At 44.5% G+C, this 13,555-nt stretch overlaps 1 protein-coding gene across 5 annotated transcripts in view; it reads right to left on the bottom strand.

Annotated features, from left to right (window-relative positions):
- SLC8A3 (solute carrier family 8 member A3) overlaps window positions 1-13,555 on the bottom strand; it is a 144,614-nt gene that overhangs the window by 9,197 nt on the left and 121,862 nt on the right. For 3 of the 5 annotated variants that reach the window (XM_017859595.1, XM_017859596.1, XM_017859597.1), the window contains exon 3: window positions 7,509-7,612. In XM_017859595.1, the coding sequence (XP_017715084.1) occupies window positions 7,509-7,612 (104 nt within the window). Of the gene's footprint in view, window positions 1-2,420; window positions 2,439-7,508; window positions 7,613-13,555 lie in introns of all 5 variants that reach the window. The other 2 variants (XM_017859593.1, XM_017859594.1) reach the window with 1 other exon arrangement.

Raw genomic sequence — 13,555 nt, 5'->3', positions numbered from 1 at the left:
GTCAGCAACCCTAGAAGCCAGACTGCGAGCTACTCTGGGAAAAGCTCTTAGAAAACACACACAGACTCCATTACTTTTCCTTTACTTGCAGGTTTAAGCACCATATCACAATGCCTATCTTAGCAGTGACAGTTTTATTCCACTCCTTCCTCCTCAATTCCCCCATGTCATACTTTACATGTGACACAATAACTTTATACCAATATAATGAGCTCTCCAGTGACATATAAATGTACCTGTCTAACCCCTTGTCCACCTATCAATCTAGCACCATATCCATCTGGCAGGATATTGATCTACTTACTGACCTGTCCACCCCTGTGGTGACAGTCAGTTTTTCCATCTAGCTTTCTGCAAAAAATCCCATTGGCAAATAACCAGTCCTCTATCTTTGGATCTCCCACAGTCCCACAGAGGCTCTCTGTATATATTTGTTAATTGATTGAGTCACACGCCTTTAAGTTAATTCTAGTTTCTAGTTTCTTGGTTTGGCAATAATTCCTGCCTTTTTCTATTTTTGTCATGATCATTCCTTTAAATTCAAATTTTGTTTATTTCTTGAGATAATTATAAGTCTCCAATTCAGAGGACCATAGTGATTCTGATCACTTGTTTATGTGACTCCTCAGAATTTCAAGTAAAAAGAATAAATGGCAGGTGATCTAGATATTCAGACTGAGTAAATAAACTCTCAGTTCTAGGAACAGGAAGAGAGGCTGGAAGGGGAGAGAGAGATAGAACATGAATAGGATGGAAGATTGAACAAATATTGAAAGGACAAAGAGCTTGCCAGGCCAGGCAAGAATAGGACGTTGTGAACACTCTGCAGAGTGATGCAGCTAGTGCTCTTCCTGCAAGGTGCCTGAGCTTGAGGAGGGTGGCTCAGAATGAACATATTCACTCTCTGTCTTTCACCACCAGGCACATTAATCATGTTTGCCTGTCCACCTAGGAAAATTAAAACCAGGATTTGAGGTTTCCAATGAGTTGAAAGGCTAATCAAGTGCTCCTAAATTAAAGATGTGCAGATTGAAAGAGCTAGGAAAAGAAACATTTCCTTTTTCCCATTTTAGCTTCTATTGATGTTTGCAAATATGTTAAAAGTAGAAAGAAACTTAAATTAAATCACAATCTTTGTTATGCATATATGTGGGGTAGGGTGGAACAAAGAAGGCTTACATACCTTCACAGGCAAGAGGATGAGTGAAGTAGAGAAGAAAAACCCAGTGCTAGGAAATCAATACCCTGGGAGAAGAGTGAAGAACAGAGGGTTGGGGATAGCCCTTATCTTGTTGGTATAAAAAAGAAGCAAAAAGCCAAGGAAGCTGGAGTGATTGTGTTTTCTCCACAAAATAAAAATGTAGGAGTTACCTACATTTTTTTTTTGTTTAAGGCTCCCAGAAGGCAAATGTCCTTACTATGTACACCACCCCTTCCTGAATCCAGGATGTAGCCTGTAGGTGACTTTGAATACCAATGAACTCTGTAAGATGTTTTGCCTCTTAAGTGACCTTAACATTTTTTTTCTGTGTTCAAAGAACTGATGAAATGTAAGATGTTCTTTTAAAATATACTGAAACTGTCTTGTGTAGGCCTCTCTGCTTGCACAAAGAGTTATAGTATTGCTAGACATGCTGAAAATGCTTTCATATCTGCTCAGGAAGTTGAATGTTGTTTATGATTGGTTTCCACTCACGCAAGCATACTCTCAAAGTAGGTGCATGTCCTCTACAGCATCTAGATTCTGCATGAGAATCTCTCCAAACTAAATTCTCTAAAATTTATATTTCCAGCCAGAACACTGCCCCAACCCCCTATCCTAATTCATCTTGTTCATGGTACATAGGACTTTAAGGGTCAATGACAAATGAACCAAAATTCTAGCAATTTAAGCCTCTGCTGTGATGAGATGGAAGAGCTCCAGGACTGGTAAAATTCCAGATTATTTAAAAATTGCTTTTCCTATTCTCACAGCAGGTTTGGTGATTTTCCCTGGAGCCCTTGGGATTAAAGCTTTTTTTTTTTTTTTTTTCAAATCCTATCACAATTACGTTAGGAGATTCCAGCTCTGAATCTCACTGTCTCTTCCCCCACAATATGAGATGGCAGATGAATTAAGACTCAGGAGAAGTCTGTGACCCACCATCTCCTTGGTAAGCTTAATTTCTCTTCCTGGTCCCAGAGGGGATCAGCTGTGCTTTTGCCCACATTCACAGACAGAAGTGATGCTCAAAGAATTGCCTTCCTCACAATTGCTTTCTCATAATTGCTTCATGTGGGAAAATAAATCTCCCAGTCTTTGGGAGAAATTGTCAGGTTAACTTGAGCCTGCAGTTCTTATTCAAAGGACATTGGTCTTAAACCAAATAATGGCACTGGCAAGAAGTGGAAAGAAAAGAGGGGGACAAGACACCTCTTACCTGGAGATAACAGGAGCGCTGTTTGCAAATGGATACCAGACAAGTGGAAGAAAGAAAAGGAAAGAACATTAAGGTCCCATCTTGAAAGTATTCCCAGGTTTTGTGGTTGCTGGCAGCATAAGGAAAGCAGTGAGCTTAGTAGGTGAGAGCTCAGCAGCCACATGCAAAAAGCAGCTTTGGAGCATGCACAGAGCAGCAGCAAGAGGTGTGAGCCACCAGAGAGGCTGCTGAGCACCAGGTCCCTGGTGAGGGCATTTGCTCCCATGCTTTCCTGGCTGCCCTAAGGGCTAGGAATGGAGGAATGAGGATGGGGAACCAAGTGGGTGGGTTGGTCACTCATGACTGTGTAGGATATCAGGTTATCACATCCATTCTGTAAAAAAAGGAGTGAGAATCCAGTTATCATGAAAACTGTGTAAGTTGCAACCCTGCCAGAGTGGCTAACTTATCAGTGGCAAAAATGACCATGGGGCTTGAATGGGAGCTCAAGGAAATAGGTAGTATTGTGCAAGAGTAGAACAGTGCCCAGGTCTATGTCTTCCATCCCTAACAACTTAGTTGAACTCATGCTTAGCTTCTCAGTACCCATAAGGTTTCCATGACCACAAATGCCTTCCTAGCTACCATGTTGACTAGAACTTTGACTTCCCCTAAAAGGATGACTTAGCAAAAATGTTAAGTCCTGCAGAATGTTTTCCTTGAATGGTTTGTCTTTACTATAGATCTATCCTGGAGGTTAGGGCTATGGGCTCCTGCCATTTTGTATCACCTCTGCTAAGCAAAGTCCCTGCATGTGGTAGTGTTCAATTAAGTTTGGCTGTTTGCTGTCTATTTTGGCAACTGTCTTTTCCATAGATCTCATGGTGCTGCATCTCTTGTTGGGTGATCTTTCTGTTTCAGAAAGGACAGGCTAAATCAGAGTCCAGGTATTCTGGAACAGAGAAACAGTCATACCAACATACCAACATAGATGGGAGATGACAAATGCAAGGTTCCTATGTGGATTGGGAAACTGAGTTAAAGACACACCCAATACAGGTTGTCTCTAGCCCTTGAATTTGTACTTATGCTGAACCCTCTTAGAGTTTAAGATCTAAGAATTAAGGAAACTCTTGTGACACACCACATTTTCATTTCTATGGTATCTTAGTACAGCCCCTCACTCCTTGGCTCTCAGATAAAGGTCTGGGAAGAGCTTGCCACATATTCGTGGTGTAGTTGGTGACTAATAGAGATTGCTGAGGAAGGAGTGTGTGTTGTGGGGGAACCAGGAGGGACATGTCTGTGAATTTTTCTTTTTTTTCTAAGAATCTGCAGGAATGCAACTCAGGCCTGTGATCAATCACCCTATATTCATAGCCACTAAGACATATGTGGATCCAGAGTCTCCATGATACATAAACAAGGCAGTTCACTTTTTTAGGTATCTCCCATGTAGAATTCCAAAGGTTAATGGATCAATGATTTTCCTCACTACATTGAGATAGATAAATACAGATAGGCAGATGGATGAATAGATAGATAGATAGATAGATAGATAGATAGATAGATAGATAGATAGATAGACAGATCGATAGATAGATAAGCAAGAGCTTGTTTATTCTGCTCCTTCCAGGAGTTTCCATGGAAGAGCTCCTCCTGGCCCCCAAGTTCCAGGGGAGATCAGAGATCCCAGCACACAAATGAACACAGGTGGGTCAAAGGCAGCTCTTCCAGAAAGGTCCCTGATGCCCTGGTTTTCACTCATACATGCCACCAAACATCTGGCCCATCCCTAGAGTAGTGAGAAGGCCTGCAGTCCGCTGGAATTCCATCATTCTCTGGTCATTGTCTCCATGAATCCAAGACTCTCTGCTTAGCAGTTATAGATGGGTCAGTGAGATCTGGGTAGGCCAGCTTTGACTGACACAATACCTCGAGGGTGTTTTTCCTGCTGCTGCTCATGAGAGAAGCTGGAGCTGAACTTTCCCCTGTATTGATCTCCCAGGTCAGGTGAGAGTCATTTATTCCTGCTCAGACACTCCAGGGACAAGCTGGAAAGAGCGTAGCATGGTGAGTAATTAGGAAGCATCTGGGCAGCTTGTCAAGATGAGCCCATGGATGTGGAAAAAGGAGGACCAAACAGGTCCCATTCTCGAGAGAGAGAGAGAGAGCTTTTCTTTCCACCTCAAGGCTTCCAATGTCCAGGCCCAGGCCCAACAGTTTTGATTATGTTGCTCAGTGTTGCTCTCAGAAGTCCACTTCTAGACTCCAGAGCAATGTGTTTCCTATTCAGTCTCCCTTTTTTCCTTCCCTTTTTTCCAACCCCCAGCTCATCCAGAGCTTTTGATCTCAGCTCCGAAGTCTGTTTTGTTTGCCAAAAATAGAGTCTCCTATTTCAAAACCAGTCTTTCATTTTTTAATGCAATTGTCATTTTGACCATGCAGAGACTATGCCATTCTGAATGTTTCAGACTCTCCCATGCAGTAGTGATAATGAAAAGCAATTTCCACTGTTCTGTCTCTCACTCTGAGAACAGCGGGGAATTCTGGAAATTTGGATGGGTTTCCATTTGCTTCTGAGTCTAGACAATCAGGTTTTATGACCTTTCACCTTATGGTCTAATGTCAAAATACGGGAAGGACTGAAGAAACTGGAAATTAACCCCCTAGAAAATGTAGACAATAAAATAGGCAGCTGGGAAATTGACACATTTCTTGTTGGCACTGTTCATCTTGGCATCTCGGTCACTGGGGAGATCTGGAGGCACATCACACAGACAGCTTGCTGAAATCCTTGTCTTCTCACCTACTCCCTCCACCAGGGTGTTGCCAACATTTCCTTGGACAAAGAATCCAGTGCAAAACAGGAAGATGTCCTCAAATGGGGATTAGCCATAGACATTTGCATTTATTTAGGTCTCCTGAAGACTTACCTTGGGTCACTCTCTGTCTTACTGTTGGTAGAGGTTTTTAAGGGAGGCATAAAAGAAGACCCTCTTTACTGGTGGAATAAAGGAATATATGGACTTCCAACTCTTCCTCTTGTCTGGAGCCACTGCCTTCCTTCCTGTACGCTGTACAATCCTTTGTGCTGCTTTCATTTGCATCTAAGTAGTTTGGACTGTGGAAAGTGATGAAAGTGACACTTACAGTTGGCCTTGGGTATCTGCTGCTTCCAACCAATTATGAATATGTGGAATAAATGCTTAAGAGAGGTGGCAATGAGGTAGGACAGGTACTGAATCAACCTCTGAGAATATTATTGGTGGCAGGAACTGGAAGTCGGGCAAGAATACAATGTGGAAAACAATGGAACCAGAGATAATTTCTTTCTTCCAGCACTCTTTGGTAGTCAGGCTGAGGGCAACATTTTATTGAGCAGCTGAGAAGAGAACCAGCAACGGAAGATGGAGAAGAGTTCTGCCCCTAGAGCATCAGGTATGTCCAAACCAGTGCAGGCACAGAAGTGGTCAGCTCTGCAGGAGAGTCCCCAGCAGACAGTGAGAACTGACCGATCACACTGAAAAGGCCTGTAGAGGATCCTTTGGGAATGTTGTTGCTGAATCTCTTAGATCTGTCCTCGTGCGGAAAGTTTTATGCTGCTCTTCGTCACATGAATATGAACTAGTTGCAGTATGATCACCCCTTTTTGACAAACAGGTGGATTTCACTGCTCCATTTGCTAGGAGGCTCCCAGCAGCATATCTCTCCTGAATGGGAGTATGAATGTCCTCTTGCTATTTCCCAGGAGCACCCTAACCTATTCCCACATCTATGCCTCCAACACATTCAAAGTAGTGGCTTCTAATCATTTTCTTCAAGGGAAGAAATCCTTCCTTATATCTACCCTGGTTGCAACACAATCAGCCCCTGAGGGAAGAGCCCCTGGCAGGTATTCTCGGAAGTATGTCCTAAGGAAAGCAGGAGATGAAGCCACTTCTCTAGTGTGGGGTGAGGGCTATCTTGGGATCTGGGCGATACGCTCACTTGCAGATGCCAAACAAAGGCAGACATCTGTGAACTTTCCAATACCTGTCTTTCAGGGATCAGCACCAACTGCATCATTTAGAGTCTCTTCTGTTGGAAAAGCCACAAGTCAACACTCCAGGCCTACCCAATGTCAGTCCTTTTCTGGAGCCCCTGGCTACAGGAATTTTCATACCTGGAACTACTTCCTTCCCTTCGGGAACTCTCAATTTTCTGCTTTAGAGGTTGCATTGTCCCAAAGTAGCCTGAATAAGGTACTTAACCTTGGGCTAGAAACAAACAGAGAATGGGATGGGGTGGGATGCCCCGAGGAGGAAGAATAGCTCAGGATTCCAGATTGCATGATTACTTCGGAAGTCAACTCTCTCTCCGAGAGCTCTCAGAAGCCGTGGCCTCTGACAATTGGTACACTTTCCCATGCCACAGTCTGCCCAACCGTGAAACAGTCAGACAATACACTTACCTCCTCGAAGGGCAGAGGGGCCTATGGGCCACTCCACAAGTGAATAACCTGCCAAGCATTCAAAGGAAGTTGGGGAATGCAGCAGAAAACTGTCAAAGCATCATTGCAACCCAGGCCCCAACCAACCCCCATCCCAGACCCTCCCACATTCAATCCAGGCTAAAGAGTGGGGGAGGGGGGACGGGGAGGAAGGCAGGGAGGGGGACAGGCATGCACCGCATCATATTCCTTTCTTTTTCTTCTCCTCCCCACCCACCAAGGAATTTTCACATTTACAGATTACAGTGTAGGGGTGGAGTGGTGGTGAGTGCAGGGGCCCATGGCAATTGAATAATTGTAAAATTGTAGCAAAACAGGGAAATAACTCATTAGGGTAATGAGGAATTGAGGCTGCAGTGCTGCCCAGAAGGCGGGAAAGGAGGAATTTGGAATAAGCTAAGGCTAAGAAGGCAGAGATGATACCGAAACAGGGTGAGAGCGAGAATACAGGAGGGAAAAGAATAAAAAAATCCGTTGGTCAAAAAGAGAAAGGAGGAGAAGGGAAGAAAAGGAGGGAGACAAAATATAGTTGCTTTTCTTTCTTCTTGTTGTTTTCAGTTTGTTTTAATTTTAATTTTATTTTTTTGTTGTTGTTTTGTTTTTAAAAAATCTCACACCTGATATTCCACGTTCCATCCATTTCGGTTCACCAAGGGCAATGAAGAAATTCTCTTGCCTTTCGTATTCCTCCTCATCTACTATTTTAACCCTTATGGTTTTCCTGTAGGGACAACAAGAGAGAGAGTGTGTCGACTGGGTCGGTAGATTGGTTGGTCACCTGGAGCACAGCCTTTAAAATCATTCCCCATCATTCCTGGCACATGCAGTCCAGTCCCACCAAGGTGGCTTTCGACAGGACCATGGTGGATTGTGTTGTTCTCAGGTAATAAATGGTCTTAGCTTTTCTTGTCTCCTTGGTCATAGTTGTTCTTATGGGTGAGAAGGGCAGGGAGCCAGGAGGCAAGGAAAGTTGGGCAAAGGAAGGGAGCCAGAAGGACAGGAGGGGATGAGAAGGCAGAAGGCGGGTAATGGTGTGCAGTCATTTTAGACCTTGCCAACAGTTAGTAGGAAGTGAGTCGGGCAGCACATTCCACCGGGTGTCACATGGTAACAGTGGCATTTCTCTGGGCAACAGGTAAACTACTGACCCACTGGGAAGGACCCAGGGTCTTCCCACAACAGGAAATATGTCAGCAGAACCCAGGGCTTGTGTCCTTCTTTGTGTCTATACTCACTTCCACTGTGAGTTTCAGAAAGAAAATTTTAAAAGAAAAGTATTTATGAGGAAGGGAAACCAGAGAGAGGAAGAGAGGAGGGAGACAGAGAGAGAGAGAGAGAGAGAGAGAGAGCAGAAAGGGAGGTAGAATTGTGTGATCTTCTCATTCTTTATCTCATAGGGCTTCAGTGGTGGGAACTAAAATAAATATATGTTAACCCCAATATGACATAGGAATCCTTTACTATTTACAGCTGATGCACTTCTGGGAAAATGTGAAGACAACGATGTAAATCATCAAATTCTAAATCACCTTTGGGCTTCTATCACTTAGGGGTGATGTGTCCCCAAACTGGCTTCCTCAATGTGAATTATCATGGATCTGGGGCACAAGGTGATGGAAGTTTCTGTTCATCTCTGGGTATCTCAACAAAACATAGCATCTTTTAAAAACAAATCACCCAGGGAAGAAAAGGTTCCTTGAAATTCACTCCCCTCCAAAGACTGGCTCTTTGTCATTGGAGAAGTTGCCTTTTGGGCCTGGTTCTTCCTATGTGGTTTCTTCTGGTCCTTCATGGAATCACAATGGTGGCCAGCAGGTCCTACTAGTGAGCCAGAATTGTAATTTTCTGCTTTGTTTTCTTTTCTTCTTTTTTGGGGCAGGGGGGAGATTGGGGAGGGGAGGCCTAAGAACTAAATGCTCTAAAGGGTAAAGAGCATTTACCTAAATGTCTCTTCAGATCCTCTGATGTTCCTGCTACCTTCTGTGGATGTGCTTGGCTTTGCCATTTATAATGTAGTAGACTGACCCAAGGGAGTTTGTAAGGCACAGGACTTGCTGTGCATTTGTGGAGTGTGTACTTTACAAGTACAATCACATGCCACATAAAAACGTTTCACTCAATGAGAGACCACATCCACAATAGTGGTTCCATAAGGCTATATACTACCATATTTTTACTGTACATTTTCTATGTCTAGATATGTTTAGATTCACAAATACCATTGTGCTCCAGTTGCCTGCAATATTTAGTACAGGTACATGCTGTACAGATTTGTAGCCTAGGAGCAATAGGCCCACATAGTGCAGGTGTGTCGTAGGCTATACCATCTAGGTTAGTGAAAGTACACTCTATAATGTGCTCACAACGACAAAATTGCTTAAGGACACGGTCCTCAGAATGTATCCTTATTGTTAAGTGATGCACGACTGTACATTTTTATTACCTTTTTGGGTACTTCTTTCGACATCTTTTTATACCTTGCTCAGCGGACAAAAGACAAAGCTCATGGATTGTCAAGAGGCATTTTTGGGGAATATTTCTGTTGGCCCTAGATATGGGACCCCAGTGCTCTCTACAAGGTGTGAGCCTGTTTTTCTGCTGCAGGAACTCTGCTGTGGGATGGGATTGGGGTGCTCTGTGACCACAGGCATAGACTGGAGGGCATGAGGGACGGCTTGGAAGGGGAAGGAACATTGCCCTCAGTACTGGCAGCTCCCTGCTCCACAGTATGATCTATTCAGGAAAGGACTTCCTGACTTGCCTATTGGAGGCCATGGGATGTATGGGGTCATTGAAGTAGAAGGCAAAGGTTCCATCTGCTCTGAGAAGCCCCCTGGACTTCTTGGGGAAGCTTCCATTTGGGTCAGGATGATCTCCACCACTATTGTAACTCTCCGCCCCCACACCTGGGTGTTCTTAATAGGAAACACAGAGGAAGACAAATGGGTATTTGACCTAGATCTGGAACTCAAACTTGTACTTTCAGCTTACTCAAGGTCAGGAGGAGAAACAAGTCTTAATAGTAGCAACACAGCAGATAAGGTGGCTCCTAAAGCCTGCTTTTGGGAGGGGAATGAACTATAATCCAAATCCATTGATTCTCAACTTCCTGGGATTGTAAGCTTAGCCCTGAGAATAACTGCCCCGTGGAAATCTGTGTTGAGAGCCTGTTTCTCAGTGCTGCTCTTCTGCCTGGTGCTGGGCTATCTGGTCCCCTTTCCCCCCAGACACCCAGCCATTCAGAAGCCAAGAGTTGCACATGACACTCCCAGCATTTTGACTCTTTCTTTCCCCATACTCATTTCCTCATCCCAGAAAAATTACCACTGGTCTTGAGCATCCCTTGTATGGATGCCATGTGTCAGGCTGGCAGGTGTTAGGACAGAGCTGGGGGCAGAGAGAGGACAGAGGAGAGGGAGGAGTGAAAAGAGAGCAGAAGAGAGAGCAAGAGAGGAGACAAAGGAAAAGGAACCAGAGAAATGGAAGACAAGAGGAGGAGGAGACAAATGGTTTGGAGAGGAAGAAACAGAAGAGGAGAGAAGAATGTTAGTGTTAGTGTGGAGGACAGGGTACTACACCTTTCTGAAAACTCATATCCACCATGCGGGGGCCCATCATCTCAATGAAGTAATTCTTGTTTTTCTCATACGCCTCATCATCAATTACCTTGATGTGAATTGTTTTGCTGTGGATGGAAAAATAAGTATCATAAGCAAGGAGTAGAGTGTGGGACAAGTCAGTCAGGAGACAAAAACAGGAAGAGAAGGAAACAATTAAAAGATTCAGAAAGGTCCAAGTTTGCCCCAACACCATAGGGGCACGGAGGAGAGTGGCTGCCTGTGGACCTCTCCAGCCTCACTGGGCTCCTCCTGGGCTTTGTGCTGCTTCATGGTGTGATCATATTTGAAGACTGAAAAGAAAGAGCTCAAGCTTCACAGGCGAGGGCTCTGAGTTCTAATCCTGGATATGCTGCGTAATCTTGAACAAGTAATTTAACTGATAAACAAACAGGATGAATCATGCTTACAGCATCCCAGGGCAGTTGTGAGAGTAATGAAATAACATACACATAAAGGCTCGGCCATGAAGGTCCTCTTATGTCTGCTTCCTTATCCGCCTTGCTTTTGGGACAAGGGAAATGTTTTTGACTTTTGCAATCAGCTGACATTGATCCAAATGGTTTATTTCACAACAGCAGAAAGGGACAAACTGGTTTGTGGAAATCTTGCCCAGAAATAGTAGAACTTCTCTTTTTCTGTATGGCAGTGACTATCCCAGGGGAGCTGGCAGGAGGGTTGGTGGGGCGGGGGGGGGGGGGTGGATTTGGCTCATGTCACACATTCTGGCAATTCACAGCGGGCCTAGAAAGCTGCTGACACTGTCTCCAAACAGGCTTCTGCAGTCACAGGGATGCGCCGGCTGGATCACATTAACCTAGGGCTCTCAGAATTACGATTCCTTTCTCAGTCCTACAACGATCCTGTGCCTAGCACAATTATATTGCTTTTCATGTTAAAAGGCATTATTTTGTTAATATAAACATTTGAAAATATATGCCCATTTTAATCACCCTGTTCTGCATTTCTTCTTCTTTCTTTCTTCCTTTGTTTATTTATTTATTGGAGCTTTAAAAACAGATGTGGCCCTGGGCCTCTCCAGATGGTTGCTTACTGCAGGGACATTTTGGGACCAGTTCCCAGGGAAGATGTTTAGACCTCTCCTGGTGGGTGTGAGACACTGCTAGGTGTGTGGGTGTGGAGCTGGGTCTCCCCTCAGTTGTGGGAGTGAGGAGGCCTGAGCAGGAGCCCTGGGCAGTGGCGATGGGTCTGCACACCCTTTCAGACTCTGCTACCCCGTGACCTGGCCTTGTTGGAGGAGACCGAGGCCTTCAGCAACTCCTTTTATTCTTTTTTCATAAAATAGGAATCTTTACATTCTAAACGGGGACAACCTCCTTGCCCTCCTGAGCTTTCCTAAGTCACCATTAGGCCTTTGGATGTCTACGGAGCCTCTAGTGTACACACTGTTGATCCTGCAGAATCAGATCTGGTCCTTTGATCCTGAAGTGAATGCAACAGCAGTTACCAAGACACCTGGCCCCCACCACCCCACCACACGGACTCCAAACCCTCATCACTTGCCACACCCACCCCAGTCATGGACAAACGTGGCTCGCCACCACAGAAAGTGTAGCTCTTCGACTTGTGAAAGGCCATGATGCTTTGGCCTTCCTTCTTCCAGGTAATGGAGACAGATGAACCGGATTCAAATCCCGCCTCCACCCCTCACTAGCTGGGTGACCTTGGGCAATGCTCTAAAGTTCTTCAAGTCTCATGTGTAAGGTCGAATAATAGCACCTACTTTGTGGTGTTCTTAAATGAAATAATTTACATGAATTGTTGGGCAGGGTTTGTGTTCCCTATCAAAAGTTTCACAAATAGCAACCATTATCACTAAGAGTAACAACAATCCCAGTTTGGTGGTTTGAGAGTAATATGTAAGGAAAGCTTATCATCTTCAGCCATTAAGTCAGAAAACTAGGGGAACTCAATAAGTACAGTTGGTGAACCAAGAGGTGGTTCAAGCTGGAAATAGAAATCAGGTCATGAAAGGTTTGGATAAAACAGTATGATAAATCCTAAATGGACTATTACAGGGGTTTGGAATGTTAAGCGTGGTAACAGAGAGCAACCCCCATATTCTCTCAAAATCTAGCCCATGCCCCTATCAGCAACGAGCTCTGGGCTGGACAGGCAGCATGTCATGTGACATAGCATGACTTGTGCTATTTGGATTGACATCTTAGGTGGGGACAAGAGATGCCATTGACATCTCATGTGGGGACAAGAGAAATGAGGACAGGTGTTAACTAGTGGCAAGAGTAACTTAGGTTAGCCAGCTGGAACCACCATCGGAGCAAGGAATGAATGGAGGAGGCAGGGTATAGGATTCTCCCATTGAGATCATTCCCTGGAAGGGCATCACTGTTGGGACTTATGGTATTACCTTGCCTGGAGGCTAGGAAAATCCCTTCCAGCTCTTGAACACTGGAGAAAGTTCTCACTTCTGCTCAAGTCACAAATGAGGCTTTAAGTTTAATACGAGTCACCAGCCAGATCTTGAGTTTTCTTTCCAAACTTGTTCTTTCCCATTTCTGTCAATGGCACCATCATCTAACAAATTGCCAAGTCCCTAAACCTGGAATCACCCCTCATTCTTTCCTTGCCCTCACGCCTCCCTCTCTTCCCCAGCACAGTTAATTTACTACCACCCTTCCTTCTGCCTTTAAGACCTAGATCAAAACACCATCTCCTGGCCAGGCACAGTGCCTCCTGCCTGTAATCCCAGTGTTTTGGGAGGCTAAGGCAGGTAGATCGCTTGAGGTCAGGAGCTCAAGACCAGCCTGATCAACATGGCAAAACTCTGTCTCTACTAAAAATACAAAAATTAGCCAGGCATGGTGACTCATGCCTGTAATCCCAGCTACTTGGGAGGCTGAGGCAGGAGAATTGCTTGAACCCAGGAGGCAGAGGTTGAGTGAGCCGAGACTGTGCCACTGCACTCCAGCCTAAGCGACAGAGTGAGACTCCTTCTCAAAACAAAACAAAACAAACACTAAAAAAAAAAAAAAAAAAAAACACCATCGCTTCTCCCTTGGACTTTG

Source organism: Rhinopithecus bieti, unplaced genomic scaffold (genome assembly GCF_001698545.2).
Source record: "Rhinopithecus bieti isolate Rb0 unplaced genomic scaffold, ASM169854v2 scaffold_51230, whole genome shotgun sequence".
Classification (NCBI taxonomy): Eukaryota; Metazoa; Chordata; class Mammalia; order Primates; family Cercopithecidae; genus Rhinopithecus; species Rhinopithecus bieti.
The sequence above is the reverse complement of the archived record's forward strand: the minus strand, read 5'-3'. Positions and strand labels throughout refer to the sequence as shown.